General features: G+C 41.5%; 1 protein-coding gene and 1 pseudogene across 3 annotated transcripts in view; both read left to right on the forward strand.

Moving 5' to 3' along the window:
* Nucleotides 1–18,337, forward strand: part of LOC143671564 (uncharacterized) — a 49,090-nt gene that overhangs the window by 10,434 nt on the left and 20,319 nt on the right. For 2 of the 3 annotated variants that reach the window (XR_013169600.1, XM_077146777.1), the window contains exon 2: nucleotides 11,901–12,008. The exons of the other annotated variant lie outside the window; for it this stretch is intronic. Coding sequence is in view for 1 of the 2 variants with exons in the window: in XM_077146777.1 (XP_077002892.1) it covers nucleotides 11,979–12,008 (30 nt within the window). In the remaining variant the exon portion in view is untranslated. The remainder of the gene's footprint in view (nucleotides 1–11,900; nucleotides 12,009–18,337) is intronic. 3 annotated transcript variants of the gene reach the window in all.
* Nucleotides 2,217–4,923, forward strand: LOC143671598 (actin-related protein 3 pseudogene; annotated as a pseudogene).

The raw sequence follows: 18,337 nt of genomic DNA on the forward strand, positions 1-18,337 counted from the left end.
CGGTTTGGGAGGGTGAGGTCTCCACTTTCTCAGGCAGGCAAGGCAGGTTCATACACTAAAAACAATCCTAGATCTTTATTCAAAATATCATTTGAAGATCGGGGTAAGGCATACTCATTCTGCACTCGTTTTTTAGCAAGTTGATGTGGGGTACTTAGTTACTGCACCTTTACTTGGAGGGAAGAGTGAGAGGAAGCTCCCAAGAATGTCACCTCAATCTGAAGTTGCATTATTTTAAGTGCAAGGCAAGATCAGTCTCCCTGGAGAACTTTAGCATACGTGCATCTCATTTTTATTAGATAATGTATTGAAGATTGCCGCAGAATTAGTGAGGGCACCACTGTTGAGTACAGAGTTGAAGAAAATGAGAATATACAGATTGCAGAACAGGAGTTCTGGAAAGAGGGCAGAATAGGATAGATCAAATTCACCACTGCTCCAAAGGAACAGCTAGAGAAGGGATGGGAAGGCTGCTGGTATGGCAATTCCAGGGTGCAAGTGACCTGGGAGGATCTTCTACACCACATTGGGAAGCCGTGGTTGCAAAGGCTGAAGAGTTGAGACGCAGAGAACCAGAGACCATCCATCCAGCTAGTGCAAACAGCCTATCATGCCCATTTCCAAATGGAGGTCCAGAGATCTCAGGAGTGCACACACAGGGAGACGGGGAGTAGGAAGCAAGCCAAGTCGCGTTCCTTGAATGTTCTACCCTCATGTGCGCTGGTAACCTGGGACTTCCCCCACATCCAACGCACCTGAACCCTGCCACCCACCCCCCTACTGCGCTCCAAGCACTCCCGCCCCAAACCCCGCTCCCCGCGCACATCCCCACCCCACATCACACACCTGCCCAGCCGGGAGCCACCTCTCCAGTGGGAGCGCACAGTCTCGCCCCGCCTCTCCGGAGCTCTTTAGGTGTTTTAAAAATGAGGAAATAGCTTTTCCCCTTACAGTTTATAATCTCAATTGTACATAGAATTGCAAATTGAAACTTTTTCTGTTATGCCGTTATGTGTTCAATATACTACAACAATCTCTCTTTTCCCTCAGATTGAAGGTTAGCTTTAAGAACAAAAGTTTCAACTGGAAGAGAGATCTGAAGGCATTACCATTCAGTAATATGCCACCTGCTGCCATATCCCTCCCTCTGGGTGTAATCTTGGATGGGCCATATTATGACATCTTAGTTCAGGAGCCCGACTGGAGTTGGGTTCTTCTGGTTCCATCACTCTCAGACCACCTAGGATGCTAAACTGTCCAAGCCACCCATGTCACCCTTGCCTCATCCACCTTTGCATCCTGGCCTTTGCATCTCTTCATTCTGGCCTTATTTATCCTGGTACGGCTCTTGTCATCAACAGTCATTTTATAGCCCCAGTTTTCTTTTTTCTTTTAACTTTATTTTTTATTGTGAAATATAGCATATATACAAAAAAGCAGTACATTTCAAAGTGCATCGCAACCATTAGTTGTAGAACAGAGTTTAGAGTTTGGTATAGGTTATAATTCTACAATTTTAGGTTTTTACTTCGGCAATCATACTCATTTCTTAAAACCTACCTTCTCAGTATAACTCTATCATCACCTTTGGTCTTTCTCCTACTCTTTAGGGGTATTTTGGCTATGCCCATTCTAACTTTTTCATTTTGGAAGGGGCTGTCACTAATATGGGGTAGGAAGATGGAACTATCTGATGTTCTGGAGAGGCTGGGCCCTCTAGGTTTCAGAACTTATCTAGTCCAGAGACCCGTTTGGAGGTTGTAGGTTTCTGGAAAGCTACCCTAGTGCATAACCTTTGTAGAATCTTATATACAGCCCTAGGTGTTCTTTAGGCTTGGTAGGAATGGTTTTGGTTGGGGTTTGGCAAACTATGATAGCGATGTCTAACTGAAGCATGTGTAAGAGTGATCTCCGGAGTAGCCTCTCGACTCTATTTGAACTCTGTCACCACTGATACTTTGTTTTATTTCTTTTCCCCCTTTTGGTCAATATGGCATTGATCCCATGGTGCCATATAGCCCTAGTTTTCTAATAAATAACCTTCATAACAGTATTTCAAAAGTGTTTTCCTGGCAAGTTCAAATTGTGCATAACACAAAATTAAAAGCAGTTCATCAGACTAGGTGCCATCTTGGCTTCCCAGGTAAAGGAAGCATGAGGGGTAGAAGTTGTAAGGTGCAGGAGTGAGGGGGAGGGAAAATAAATGGGGAGAAGGCTGCAGTGGGACAGGGCAGGGACTGCCTGCCTGGGTTGCAGAAGGGGTAGCCGCTGACCAAGTGTGCTGCCTTCTCGCTACTATTTCAACTTTCCTGGACAGAGAGGGCAGCCTGGCTGTGAATGGTCAGATAGCCCCTGCCTTGTGCTGCCAATCCCCAGCCCCAACCAGCAAGAAGCAGATGCCAGCAGTGGTAGCAGCAGGCGAGGAGTAAGATGGCAGGACGACTGCCATCTGTGTGGTGGACTGTGGCACTGGGTATACAAAACCAGGAAATGCTGGAAATACAGAACCACAGTGGGTCATCCCTTCCTGTATTGCTATTAAAGAGTGAGCAAAAATGGGTGATCAAGCTCAGAGGAGGGTGATGAAAGGTGTCAATGACTTAGATTTCTTCATTGGTGATGAAGCATTTAAAAAGAAAGCCTATATATGCAACACAGTGGCCAATTCGCCATAGAATAGTTGAAGTTTGGGACTTGATGGAAAGGTTTATGGAGCAAGTGATCTTTAAATACTTAAGGGCAGAACCCGAAGGCCATTATTTTCTTTTGACTGAATCTCCACTGAATACTCTAGAAAACAGGGAATATACTGCTGAAATAAGATTTGAGTCCTTCAGTGTTCCAGGCTTGTACTTTGCTGTGCAGGCTATTCTTGCCTTAGCTGCACCCTGGACCTCCAGACAAGTAGGAGAATGGACATTGACTGGTACAGTAATAGATAGTGGAGATGGTGTCACTTATGTCATTCCTGTGGCTAAGGGGTACGTGATTGGCAGTATTAAACACGTTCCAATCACAGGATGAGCTATAACGCATTGTATTCAGCAACTGCTGAGAGACGGAGAAGTGGGAATACCCCCAGAATGATCCTTGGAAACAGCTATGGCAGTAAAGGAGTGCTATAGTTACGTCTACCCAGCTGTAGTAAAAAGAATTTAACAAGTATGACACAGACAGGTCAAAGTGGATTAAGCCGTATACTGAAATCAATGCTATCTCAAAGAGAGAATTTTTCATTGATTTTGGTTACAAGTGATTCTTGAGACCGGAAATATTTTTTTCACCAAGAGTTTGCTAATCCAGACTTCAAACAACCTATCTCAGAAATTGCAGATGAGGTCATTCAGAATTGTCCTATTGATGTCAGACGTCCTTTCAATAAGAACCTCTCTGGAGGTTCAACCATGTTCAGGGACTTTGGACATTGCTTGAAAAGGAACAGAGATGCCAGACTGAAATTAAGTGAGGAATTGAGTAGTGGTAGATTGAAGCCAAAGCCTAATACATACCACATGCAGCAATATGCAGTCTGGTTTGGGGGATAGATGCTGGCCTCCACACCTAAGTTCTACCAAGCATGCCCACACCAAAAAGAATTATGAAGAAATTGGACCTAGCATTTGTTGTCACACCCGGTGTTTGGGCTCATGCCATAAAATTGACTTCTAGTTATCAGGGCTAGGGAGGTGGGGAAGAGATAATCTTTCTGATTACCTGTTTTGTCTGGGTGGCTGGTTTTGCAGTTTTAATCCTCACCTACAATAACAAGACCAATCATAATTATACAGGAATATTTTAATAAGTGTATCAACATGAAAATATAGAGGAAAGCTAAAATGAATAAGTGTTTTTTTTCAGATTGAATATTTGACTCTTATGTGTAATGAAAAGAAGTAGGTTTGTAGTTCTTTCTGTGCCCTGATATTTTTAATACTATTGAATTATCCAATATTTCAGGAGATTTATAGGTATGTAGATAGCTCTATAATGCTCGAATTGTACACATCTAAGTGTGAAGCTTGTTGATATTTCATACTTTTTATACCTTGAGGAAAAAGTCAAAGAAAAACTGTAGTATTTGAGGTAAAAAAGTGACCAAGTAACAGATAAATTCTAAAAATAGCCTCATGAGTCTTGACATACACATTCATGGGATTCCAGTTATTTGGAATTGCTTCCATCCCCCTTCACCCTCTCCATGGTTTTCTTTGCAAGTGCTTTTGGAACTAAGCTAGTATTTTGGATTAATTGATACCTTCTAGTGCTTTCTGATTATTCACATTCTGTTTCTTGCTTTAAAAGAAAAGTAGACAGTTGGACCAGTATTGCAATTCTGTAGCAATATTTTTATTTAAAAAGAACAATAATTTGATGATCAGAATTGGTGTATGTAAAGCCTAACACCATCCCAATGAAGGCAAAAATTTCCTTTTTAAAAAAAAAATTTTTAAAAGGCAGTTCACCAGAAGCCTGTTGAATTAATTGTACAGATGAACAAAGCTAAGGCCTCATCTTTTGGTGGGAAACATTTTTGTATTTTCAGTAAAGATGGGAATTCGCAATACATTTATTTTTGCGTGTCAAAAGTGATTAGCAGGATATGGAAGGAAATTTCTAAGGGAATACTGTTCAAATAAAATTGCAAGGAGGTCTTCTTTCATAAAGTGACATCCTGAGTCACCATCAATAGGACTTGCACATCACAGAAATTTCCTAAATGCCTATAGCAGGTTTTCCCTAACTTGTGTTTTCTCCTCTGTCCTCTGATCCCTATCTCCTCCATTCTAACTCTCACCATGCCAAACTGGGATTATATAAATGTGCATGATGTGGCAAGATGTGTTCCTAATTCGAAAACAATGTGTTTCAAGCCAGGGCCAAGCTCCATTCATGATGACGAGCTCAGGCACATCATGACTTTAGTGAAACTTCTTAAAAGGCTACTCACTCAGCTTTTTGGTGAAGTAACAACCATATGTTGATCAGGTACTCTCCAAATTCTGTTCACTACCCTTCTTTTTATGGAGGAGAGAGGGGGATGGGAGCCATTCTGGCTCAAAGGTCCTCTGTTTCAAAGGAGACACAAGAGGACAGTCCATAAAAGCTAGAGGCTCTTTACTCCTTTCTCCCCTCTCTCCAAAACCAGGAGAGCATATTAGTGTATCTTCCCCAGGTCAGGAATGAACAATCATGCCTTCAAATGTATTTTTTTCACCTTCAACATTCTTTGAGAGAATCCTGGTTCCTGCTGATTAAATAGTGAAAAGATATTTTGGGTTGAGTGTTCTTTTAAGCAAGAGGAAACATGACCTCACGATCATGTTCAAGAATAATCATCCATTTGAAAGAAGCAAGCAGACCTAGGCATTGTTCATGTTGTATACTTCATGTGAAATTGCCAGGGTAGAAAACAACAAAACCAGAAAGTAGTACTGTGCAAAAAGACGTGGTCCACTATTTAAAAAGCATTAAGTTTTTCTCTGTTGAACCTTTGGTTTTGAGCAATCTCTAGCAATGCAAGCCTTATTTAAGGTGGTCCATGTGAAAAGTTAATTGTGAACATCACTGCCATACTATGAAATGACTATAGTAGGTAAGGTGCCATGGTTATAGCAGAATTTGCTTGCATGATGTTCAGGCCCAGATAGAGTTCATGCAGAGCACGAGCTGAGGCTGTTGCAAGACCAAAAAATAGACAGGCACAGAAGTAGATATAGGTTTATTGGGACTTACGGACAGAAGAGATTCTATGGTGGTAGCCAGTCTGGACATTCAGTGCTCTGCCAGGAATAGGAGCCCAGGGGAGGGTAATATGTGATTTTAGAACAAAGATCTCACATATAGTATGGGGACACCAGGTCTCTAGTATAATCCGGAAAGGGGCCTAAGACATGATGTTTTACTAAGATTAGTTTTTAAGACTAAGATGTAATCAATGCTGTTTTTTTCTTTTTCACCCATGGCTACATTCTTCCCTCGTTGTGGAGATTGTTTACTTTCTTGACCTTTGTCCTTGGCTAAAGCAGATTTGTTACAGGCTATATAGGAGGGGGCCCAGTCCGTGTGCCACAGATTCCACCACTACATTGCCCCTTTAACAGGTTGTATTGACCATAGGACAGGTATTGGATCCATATAGCACAGCAACAATATAAAAGACAACAGAATAGTAATAATCCAGTACATAGGACAAATAATCCTATAAAGTAATGCCACCAAAGATGAATAAGAGAATTAAACCAAGTAGAGAAGGGGTCAGTAGATAATTAATCCATATTGTGTCTGTGCTCTTGCATATGATTTAAAGCTTGTGAAATATTATGTGAGGGATCAGGAATATATACACAACATTGTATGTTTATAAGGACTCAGGTTCTGCCTTGTGCCATAGTTAAAATGTCTAAAGCATTGTATTTTGTAACACTACTTTCTGTAATTGGGTGGTTTCATCATTGCAACAATGATATTGCTAATTTAGATTCATTAAGCACATGAGCTATATGATTAGCTAAAGGTGTTATATGATTTTGGTGACCATTGTGGCAGCCCCTGGGGTGAGAATAGCTAAAGAATAAAACCACCAGGGGTATGCGTCACTCGCTATCTAGATTTAGCCATTTCCCAATTGCTAGGAGTATGTGGTAAAGAATCATGTAATGTGACAGGAACATACAGCTGCCCCCATGTACAGAGTCCTGCCCAGTTGTAAGGTAAATAGGGCCATCCATATTGCCCACAGGTTCATAGCCACCTACAGAGGAGGGATATGCCCACAGGTCCATAGCTACCCCATGGGGGAGACATATGCTCCATATCTGTTGGAGGCACTTCGCCATTGCAAAAGGCTATGATTTTGTAGCTCAATGGTAAGATTGCACACTTCTGAGGATAACCACCCCATATCTTGGTTCCCATTAAGATGCTCCGTGCAGACAGGGGCAATACAGTCTAAGGTTACTGCTTATCCTATTCCATCTTGCACGGCATACCTTAATGTAGTCTGGGGCATATTTACTTGCTCCCTCACAAGGGAAAAGGTATAAGTACGAGTCTCATCATGAGATGGCAATTGGGTTTCAGTCTTTAAAGAGAAAGTCTCAGGGGGTGCGAGGGTAGTTCAGTGGTAGAATTCTCGCCCGCCATGTGGAGACCTGGGTTCGATTTCCCACCCATGGTACTTCCCCAAATCAAACAAATAAACCAACAAAAATTCAACAAATGGTGCTGCAATAACGGGATACTCACATGGAAAAAGAATGAAATGTGACCCCCGCCACGCAGCACACAAAAATAAATAAATAAATAAAAGAGAAAGTCTCACTGCAGATTTGTCCCTGCATCAAATTCTGCCACATCAACAGGGCATTCTGCGTAGTCCAGTTGGCATGAGGTATGGTTCAGGGAAGGCTGGTAGCACCTGAAGTTGGAAAGTCTGTGAAAATCTAACATTGAGTTTGATTGTGAGCATAGGTTACCACTGAAGCCCACTGTAGAAAGATCTTTGCTAGGGTGCTGAGGGTGAAAAGAAAGATGTTTAAGGGGAATAATAAGGGATAAATCTTCTTCATCTAGTAATATACATGCAAGAGTTCCACTGGTAGATAGTAAGGCACCCAACAGATGAACATTGTGTTGAGGTCTGAAATACTAGATATTCTCCCCTTGTAAATCTTCAGAGTCCTTCATCATGACATCAGTTGTTAGTCTAGGCATAAGAAGAATCCACATGGTTATAAATAAAGTTCCTATGTGAATAGGAGGGCCTGGATTGGAGATTAAAATTTTAACGGGCATTTTTTTTTTTATAAATGATTGTGAGATTACAACATCGTGGATAACTCCTATTCCCCATGGGCTTAAGATTCCCAACCAGCATAGCTGCATAGGCCAGCACCAAGGTCAATGGACCTCATTTGCCCCTGTTTGTACGGTCTGAGGCATAGGCAACAAAAAATTATCATTCCCCCTTTTATGCTGTAAAGTGGCTGGCCCTTTAATTTGTATTCTCATTGCCATTCTCATGGCAAATGGCAAATGCTAATTTTCCATTAGCATTACAACAGGAACTGGGGCTGCAGCTCATAATGTTGAGTTTAGGTGGGTTAGACCCTGGCAAAGCCTTTTAGTTCATTGTTGTAGGGATTTCTTATCATCTTTCAACTGCTCCTTTAAGAGACCTTTCATTCTTTCTGTAAGACTTGCACTTGTAGGGTTAAAGGGTACATGAAAAGTCCACATTACGTCATAGTCCATAGCCCATGCTTGGGTCATTTGTCCAGTGAGAGGGATTTCTCAATCACTGTTTATTTATGTAGGTATCCCATAGATACCTATCCCATAGATACCTAAGCTTACCCTTTCTAGACAGTGTATGGTGGCTCGCTGATTAGCTTTGCCTACAGGAAAAGTTAACAGAAGTCACATGCCAGTATCTACCATGGTGAATGCATACCTTGCCCTTCTGAGAGCTGAAAGAGGCTGATGCAATTCACTTGCCATGGGGTCCCTGGAGTTTGTGATCGTCTGATATGTCCCATCTGGTGGGACAATCAGCATGCTTGTTGCAGGGAGCACAGTGGGCACTCCCTGTGATGTCTATAAGCTGTGAGTGTGTGATGGGCAGCTGGAACTGCTGGGCTAAATGCCAAAGGTTTGATACCTCAGTGTCTGCTATTTCAAACAAGCCACTTGGCTGCTTTTCAGGTTTCAGTAGTGTGACTCCGGACTTGAGCTAGACAACTGCCTTAATGTTCTCAGGTAGCCTGTTAGGAGGGTGGGTGGGGACCTGATAGATACTTTTTGTCACTGGCAGCCATCCCATATGTCTTGCCATAGCTCTTATCCCCATAGGGGATGACCTATGACTGTCCATTGTTCTTGCTTCCTGGTTGCCATCCAGGTCATGAGGCCCTTGTAAACAGCCCAGCTGTTCACAATAATTGGTTCAGATAATTAAGCGTGTCTCCTAGTTCATTCACTATTATCATCCATATGGCTCTTAATTCAGCCCATTGACTGTTTTGCATAGCATCAGTTTCCTTCCATATAGGGTCAATACTGGGTGCACAAAATATTAGTGATCAGACCTTCACTAGCAATAGAGCATTATATGCAGCATAAAGTTACTTTTCTAAGGGGTTATATCTTTTTTTGTTTGCTTGTTTTTAATGCAATTTTATTAAAATATATTCACACACAATATAATCTATCCAAAGTATACAATCAGTGGCTCACAGCATCATCCTATAATTTTTCATGCAACACCACAATCAATTTTAGAACACAGGCTCCAGAGTTCAGCTTCCTTTTTGTCAAGTGTTCAGGAGCAAGAGCCAAAAGCTCTTCCAGGAAGTCCTGGGACCACTTGGAGAGAGGCATTAGGCTACAATCTCACGTGGGAGGAAAGATTGAGATTATTATGGCCTGGAGGAGAGAGAAGTACAAATAAATTATGAGAAACTCCTCACAGGCACAATGCTACCGGTTTTGGTTTAAGCTACCGAAATGCAATATACCAGAAGTGAGTTGGCTTTTACAATAGGGATTTATTAGCTTACAATTTACAGTGCTTAGGCTGTAAAAATGTCCAATTCAAGGCATCAGTAGGATGATACCTGGACTCTGAAGACAGGCTGCTGGCATCTAGCATACCTCTGTCACATGGGAAGGCACATGGCTGGTGTCTGCTCATCCTTCTGTCCGGGGTTTCATTGCTTCCAGCTTCTGGCTGCTCTGTCTCTCAGCTTCACTGGGTGAGTCTCTGAATTTCATCTCTTAGCTCCTATATGTGTTTTGTCCTCTTATAAAGGCCTCCAATAACGGGATTAAGATCTACCTTAAATGGGGTGTGTCACATCTCAATTGAAATAACCCAATCAAAAGGTCCCACACAATAGGTCTGCACCCATGGGGATGAATTAAAGAACATGGCCTTTTCTGAGGTACATAACAGCTTCAAACCACCACACTACCAGAAGGGAAGTACTAAAAAATTTCCCTGTGGATGAGAAGGTATCTCTCTTTGCAGCAAGAGCTTCAACTCCTATGGCCAGATATCAACCTCTTCCTCTAGCCAAGTCTGAGTCTCTCATATGACAAGCTAAGGACCGAGGATTGTTAGCAGCCAGCCCCAGAATGCCAGTCTTCAGGAAGAAAACATCAACTAGATAAAGACTTGATTTGGACTTCTCTTTAGCCTCAAGACAGTGACATAATCAATTCCCATTGTTTAAACCAACCATTGCATGGTATTTGCTTGAGCAGTCCTGGAAACTAAAACATCACCCTTCCAGATTGTTGCCAGTTTGCAGTCTTCAACTGCAGGCAGATCTTTGAGAGTCATGATGTCACAAAAACCTTTCAGACTACTCCAGCTGTCCTTGAGCAGGTGGGGTCTGCCACACAATTGAGAGCCTCATTGAAAATTGATTATTATGCAGTAATTTATTCAAAGTTTACAAATGCACTGTTTTTAAATGTAGGAAATGCATGTGATAAGCTATTAGGCAACAAAGATAGAATATTAGATAACATATGGAAAACTTGTAAATCAATTTATAGGAAAAAACCTTGAAAGGTATCATTATTACCTCTCAATGATAGACAATTTCATGGATGAGTTTAATCTTTTGGGGCTCCTTAATATATTTCAATACTTTCTAAATTTATCACAACTAATTATCATTCAGTATTTTTATGATGGTGGAAATGTATTTATTTTAAGAAAGTAAAGAAAATTCTACCTCATATTGCAAGATGCATCTCAAATTCCACCTCTTCCATGTATGTTTCCAGATTTGTACTTGTGCTGGTTTGAAGCAGTTATGTACACCAGAAAATGTCATGTTTTTTTAATCTTTTCCTGTTGGTGCAGAACTATTGTTGGTGGAACCTTTTGATTAGGTTGTTTCAATTGAGATGTGACCCACCCAATTTAAGGTGGGTCTTTTATTTAAGGAAAAAATGTCAAATTAGCTTTACTTTTTGTTCTACAAAAGACACTGAAGATGATAAAAAAAGACTAAAAGAACTTATTTACAAATCAGATTTCTGACAAAGAACTTGTATCCAGAAATTTGAACTCTCAAAGTTCAACAATATAAAAATAAACAACTCAGTTTAAAAATGGGAAAAATTTTAACAGACATTTCATTAACAATATACAGATGGCAAATAAGTATATGAAGAGATGTGCAACATCTTTAATCATTAGGGAAATATAAACTAAAACCAAGATGAGATACAACTAAACTAATCTATTAGAATGGCTAAGGAAAAAAAAACTGACAAAGCCAAGTGCTGATGAGAATGGTGAGCAACATTGCCAATGGACAGGCATTTTGGAAAGCAGTCTGGAAGTTTCTTATAAGTTAAACATATATTTACAGTATGACCTAGTAATCCCATTATTAGGTAGTCACCCAAGAGAAATGAAAACTTATGTTCACATGCACACAAACTTATAAATGAATGTTCATAGCAGCTTTATTCATAATTACCTCAGTTAGCCCCCTTGTGTTTGTGTCCACTTGCAACCTACTTTGCCATTAACACCCAACCAACATTGATTACTTCTTCAAGTCACCATTTTTCTCTTATGACTCTCCCTTCCTCTGCCCCAAACTTTTGCTGATACTAAGGATGAGATTATACTGTGCAAGCTACTGGTGCCTCAGCCAATTCCTTGAAGATATGCCATTTTCTGCTAGCTCCCATTAAGGCATGAACCTCCATAACTCTTCCCAACACTTTCCTTATTCCCTAACAAATCTTCAGTCCCAGATAGAAAGGGCAGCTCATTCTTCTCCTCGCTACTTACTGTCCTGCCCTTTTCTGGTCTCTGCTTTACACCTCCATTCCTCTCTTCCAGACTTAGGTCTGATGCTGTCTCTACTTCCCAGGTCACATCTCCATCTTCCTGGACAGTTGCTGTTCCTGGAATCACAACCTCCACATATCAGACATAGGTTTCACACTGCATGACCTCAGCCTTCAATGACGAGCTCAAGGTGGGTCTTAATCCTTTACTGGGGTCCTTTATGAGGATAAAAGATCAATAAAAGCCTAGAGACTTCAAAGAGAAACACCCAGAGAGAGCTCCCAGAAAGAGAAAACCCTCAGAGATGTTACGAGAGGATCCACAGAAGCTCAGAGAGGAGGCCACTGGAACCAGGAGGTGAAAGCAAAAAAAAAAAACAACCAGGAGCAAAAGACCAGTAGATGCCTGCTATGTGCCTTCCCATATGACAGAGGAACCCCCAGGATGCCAGTGGCCTTTTTTCAGAGAAGGTTTCATGCTGTTAATGCCTTAATTGGGACATTCCCATAGGCTTAAAATGGCAAATTTGTGAACTAATCAATCCCATTGTAAAAGCCAATCTATTTCTGGTATATTGCATTTTGACAGCTTTTGCAAACCAAAACAGTACTGAATGTGACCTCTTCCTTCTGTGAACATCCATAACATTGTTTTGTTCCTCCTTTGTAGCATTTACCTTGTCCTACTTCATATAGTACAGTCATTCATGGATAGTCTTTCTCTCCATGACTTGTTCATCTCTGTGACCCTTACATACAGTATGTGGACACTGAATTGTGATATGAACACACATGCATATGCACACACACACAGACTTACTAAGGATGAAAGGAGGATAATTGTGATGAAGGAGAAAGGGACACAATAGAGAGCCTTCTCAATGCAGACAGAACTTCCAACAGGGCCTCCATAAACAGGACATCAGAGAGAACAAGATACTGACTAGTTTCTCAAACCACAACTAAGCATCTTCCACACCCTTCTTGGAAAGAAATTTGCCACCTCCTGGTGTGTCTCTCGGGACTGCTCTGTATGCTGGGAGGAAAATGGGAGGATAAAGCCTACACTGGAAAAGCTCGGTTAGTAAAAGTCCCTAGGAACTTTTCTTGGTCAAAGGCAGCCTCCCTTCCCCATATTCACAAGCCAGTCAATAAATCCTTCCTTAATGTCTGCTTTGCACTCAGCACTGTTTTGGGTGTTGCTTTTGGGAATACTAAGAAGTGTATGAAGTAGGGGTTTTACAGTCTATTTGTGGACTCTCAAAACACGCATGCCTATACATACATTCTATATATACCCATGGATCCCTGTCTGCATATATTTGAGGGTGACACACAATAAAGGGAATGTGCCATAGGAAACAATGGACAATTGAGAATTCAAATGGTGTAAGGGCTCACAATACAGTGACACCAACAAGAAGGTACCATAGTTTGCTGATTTTATTTTTTATATAAACTAAAATATTGTATTAAATTTGCATCAAAATATTATTTATCTTGATTACTGAGTAAATGTTCCACCTGAGTAAATGCAAATAAATGCTTCACTCACCTCACCCTAGTCCTGGACCTGCTTTCAGCTTCCAACATCATTTAGACTTGGCACTTGACAAGAGCCCATGTAGGAGAACCGGAAAGGGGGACAAGTTCCAATGCTGAAGGCAGCATAGTGAATGGGGGGAGGTGCAGGGGTGAAGGATTGATTGGAAGAAGGAATAGTAATGAGAAGGTTATTAGGGGTTTGCTACTGAAAGTGTTGTCGCAACCCTTGAACACCTACCTCTTCAGCTGCAAGGCTAACATGGCCTGTTGCATTATACAGTGTTCAAGGCTACAGAGGTAGCAGTGATGGTCACCTAGTAGAGTAGGGAGTATAAAAGAATTGGGCACATGTTGAATACATAGGATAAAAGACTGCATGTAGAAAGGAAATATGCAGGTCATTTTCCTTCTTTGGACACTAAATGCATACACACTGGGAGAGCTGTCCTCAGTCTCTCCATCTCACCACTTGGGGAATCTGCAGAGCAGGAGCCATTGAAGCCAAAGCCCAGGGCTGCGTAACAGTTCCTTTTTTAGAGTAGCAACTCAAGAAGCAGAGAATCTGGGGCCAAAAAAAGGCAATTTAGCCCCAGTCTCATCGTTCAGCCAGGAACCATCTGCCACATCCTCAAAAGATGCCAAGGAAATTCTAACAGCCTCTCCAAGTAAGTTATTCCAATGCCTTTTCCTTTCCAGAATGTATTTAAGAAGTCCTCCTTCATGTCTAACTAAAGTATTTACTGCTGCTAAATATGTTTATCTTTGGAGAAATGTTCATTGTTGCATTGTTTAGAGATTGGAGCACTGTGGTAAGAATTTCAGTTAAGTATTAGGAGAAAAATCAGAGGAGGTCTCTTAAATAGCCTTAATTGGCAAGTTCTGTGCCAGGGACTATACTAAAAAAATGTTGGACACAGAGTGGTTAACGGATTGGAAGCAGCTAATGCCTTCATGAATCATATTATCTAATGGATAATTAAGTCAAGGAGAGAGAAATATCAGTATTCTCAATCATTTGAACCATTCCTGTGACCCCCCCCCCCAATTCCATACTCACTGTTTCACAATTGTGATGGGGCCGTAATTGGCAACCTATGACCTGTGGATCAAATCTGGTTCATAGACTGTTTCCGTATGGTCACTGAGCAAAGACTGCTGTTTTCAAATAATTGCCAAGGTTTTTAGGAAGATTATGAAGAAGAATAGGAATAGGAGGAAGGGGAGGAGCAGGAGAAGGAGGAAGAGCAGGGAGGAAGAGGAAGAGGATGAAAAGGTATTAGAGGAGAAGCAACAAAGACTGTATGTCCTGTAAACACGTGAATTTTAATACCTGTCCTTCACAACCTCCTCAGATTTTACCAAAGTCAAGCAAAATTAAAGGTGTTGTGGATTGAATTGTGTCCCCAAAGTGACATGTTCAGGCCTGTGCCAGTTTGAAGCTCTTATGTACCCTAGAAAAGCCATGTTTTAATCCTGATTCAGTCTTGGGGGCCACACCTATTGTTTAAGGTGGAAACCTTTTGATTGTATTGTTTCCATGGAGATGTGACACACCCAACTGTGGGTGTGACCTTTTGATTAGACGAAGATGTGACTCCATCCAATTAAGGTGGGTCTTAATTATTTTATTGGAGTCTTTAAAAGGAGAAACATTTTGGAGAAACCTCAGAAGCCATAGAGCTGACAGAGCCCACACAGCCAGAGTTTTTTTGAGATGCAGAAAGAAAATGCCTCCTGATGAAGCCATTTGAAAGGAGAAGCCAGGAGAGAAAGCTAGCAGATGTCACCGTGTGCCTTCCCAACTGACAGGGAAACCCCGAACATCATTGGCCCTTTCTTTGGAGTTAAGGTTTCTTTCTCCGGATGCCTTAATTTGGACATTTTCATGGCCTTAGAACTGTAAACTTGCAACTTAATAAACTCCCTTTTTAAAAGCTGTTCCATTTCCAGTATAATGTTATTTGGTAGCTTCAGCAAACTAAAACAGATTTGGATACCAAGAGTGGGGAACTGCTGCAGTTTGCAAATACCAAACATGTTGGAAGGGCTTTTTAAATGGATAAGGGGAATTCTGGAAGAGTTATGAGGAGTTTGATAGAAAAGGCCTAGAATGTTTTGAAGAGACTGTTGGTAGAAATGTGGTCTCTAAAGATACCTCTGATAAGGCCTTAGACAAAAATGATGCATGTGTTATTGAAAACTGGAAAGAAGGTGATCCTTCTTTTTAAGTGGCAAAGAATCTGGCAAAATTGACTGCTGATTTTAGATGGAAGGCAGATTTTTTTAAACCACAAACTTGGATATTTAACAGACGAGATTCCCAAATTAAATGTGAAAAGTGTGGCCTGGTTTCTCCTTGCAGCTTACCGTGAAATGTGACAGGAAAGAAATAAGTTGAGAACTGAACTGTTAGGTGCAAAGAAACCAGAAATTGATGGTCTGGAAAATTCTGAGCTTCCAGAAGGGAAGATCCTAGAGTATAGTGCCCCACGTCAGGATTTAACCAAGTATGGAAGCAGTCAGCCATTACAAGACAGCGAGGATTTGAGATGGAATTATCCAGAAAGAATTTGTGGAAAGTCCTATTGACTGATGGCTATCCTTACCTACTGCATAGAAAACCAACTAGAGTGTAGTGGGATCTGTATAAATGGAACCACTGCCAGTCTGGACTAAGAGGGACAGAAAAGGGACAAATTGGAGGAAAAATAACTTCAAAGGCAGAACCATGGAAGCTCAGGTCTGAAGTCAAGAAACCTCGGGTCAGGAGAACAGGCCCACCCATGCACTTGAAGAAGGTGAGTTTGTCCCAAAGGCAGAGGGTGGGCCTTCCACCCCATTGCTCAGGAAGAGTTGTGTCACCTCAGGCCTTAGAGAGGGTAGAGCACATTCCTTGGGGATTGGGGAAAGCCTGGCTGCCACCCTACTGTTCTGGAGAGATTGAGCATGAGCCCCAGAGATGGCAGAGAGTCCGGGTGCAGCCCCGATGCTTGGAGAGGGTGGAGCCTAGAAAAAATTGGTCTCCCCAATGTCCCCCAAGGTTGGCTTTGAAGAGAGGCAGGCCTCTGCTTAGGCCCTTGGAAAGGGTGGGACTGCTGCTTTCAGAAGCCCCTAGGATAAATGACTCTCAGACTTTGAAATCTAATGGAGTTTGCCCTGCAGGTTTTCAGAACTGTTTGGGTTCAGTGACCCCTGTGTTCCTTCCAGTTTTTCCCTATGGAAATGGGAATATGTATCCTATGACTGCCTCTCCTTTTATGTTGGCAGGAGATAATTTGTTCTGAGTTTTACAAGTCCAGAGCCAGAGAAGAATTTTGCCTTAGGACAGACCATGCCTGTATCTGACGTTGATGAGATTTTGTACTGTTTCTGATTTTGTATTGCATTTGTATTGCTACTGAAATTGTTTAAGGATTTCTGATATTATTATGGAATGAATGTATTTTGTACTTGGAAAGAACATGTCTATTGGGGGTCCAAAGGGTGGAATGTACTAGTTTAAAGGTATTATGTATCCCAGAAAAGCCATGTCCTTTAATCCTCATTCAATATTGCGAGGTGAGATCTTTTTTATTGTTTCCGTGGAGATGTGACCCACCCAATTATGGTTGGTAACTTGATTAGATGGTTTCCATGGAGATGTGTCCCCACCCATTCAAGGCGGTGTTGCTTACTAGAGCCCTTTAAAGAGGGAACCACTTTGGAAAAAGCTCAGCCCACACAGACAAAGTCCTTTGGAACAGAAGGGAAATGCCCCCAGGGAAGTCTTAGGAGAGAAAGCTAGCAGATGTGCCCCCCCAGCTGAGAAAGAAACTCTGAACTTCATCAGCCCTTTCTTTAGAGCTAGGGTGTCATTCTCGGGATGCCTTAATTTGGACATTTTCATGGCCTTAGAACTGTATATTGCGACTTAATAAATTCCCTTTTTAAAAGCCATTCCGTTTCTGGTATTTTGCAATTCTGGCAGCTTCAGCAAGCTAAAACACTGGTGTTTTTTTCTTCTCTCCACTACGTGCATCTCTTCCTACTCTCTTTTTCTGTCAACTTTCTTTTCTACTTCCTCACTCTTCCTTAATTGAGGATAGAACCCAAGGACCTCATTTAATCCATAGGTGGGCGTTGGAGTTAAAGAAGCAAGTGGCTGAGTTACATCATGCTGATTTCCTATATGATGCAAAGAGCCATTATCTTCCCATTCTCAGAATCACTATGAGAACCATGGTCTTGAGAATTACCAAAATTGGCAGTCTACAGACTCACTGGGTCTGCCTCTCTATATATACTTGCAAAAATGATTTTAAAAGTTTTTGTAAATACATGTAGAAAAGTTAAGTGGGCCACACTACAAAGTGGGCCGCACTACAAAGCACAGTGATAAATTCAGAAAAATAAATTATCAGATGTTTACCAGCATCACTGACCTCTATGCACCAGAAGTCAGTAGCAGTCCTCAGTTGTGATAACCAACAGTGTCTCCAGACATTGCCAACTGTGTTCTGGGAGACAATCTCGCGCCAGGCTGACATCCACTGTTTTAATACATTCTGTTCTGAACAGCCTGATAGATATAAGCAAATCAACCAAGTCACCATGTCACTCCTTTGCTTCCCACCCACACTGGTTTCAGATTGCACCCAGAAGAAATCCCAAACTTCTCCTTCAAACAGACAAGATCTTTGATATTCTGGGTTGCACCAATTTCTTCAGTCCCTTCTCCTGCCTCTCATTTTTTGCTCTCCTACCATAAAACTGCTTATAGATCTGGCCCATGCAGCCATACTGTTTCATCCTCTATATTCTTGCTGTTTCTTCTGCTTGAAATATCCTCCCCCCTTCCCAGCTGTTTGTCTCTTAAATCTCTCCCAACCTTCATGATTGAGTTTAGTGCAGGCATCACCTGGAAACTTACCTTGAGCTTTCCCCCCACCCAACATTCAAGACTCTATGCTCCCACAGCACTTTTTGTAAACTTTAA

This window comes from Tamandua tetradactyla, chromosome X, assembly GCF_023851605.1.
Source record: "Tamandua tetradactyla isolate mTamTet1 chromosome X, mTamTet1.pri, whole genome shotgun sequence".
Taxonomy (NCBI): Eukaryota; Metazoa; Chordata; class Mammalia; order Pilosa; family Myrmecophagidae; genus Tamandua; species Tamandua tetradactyla.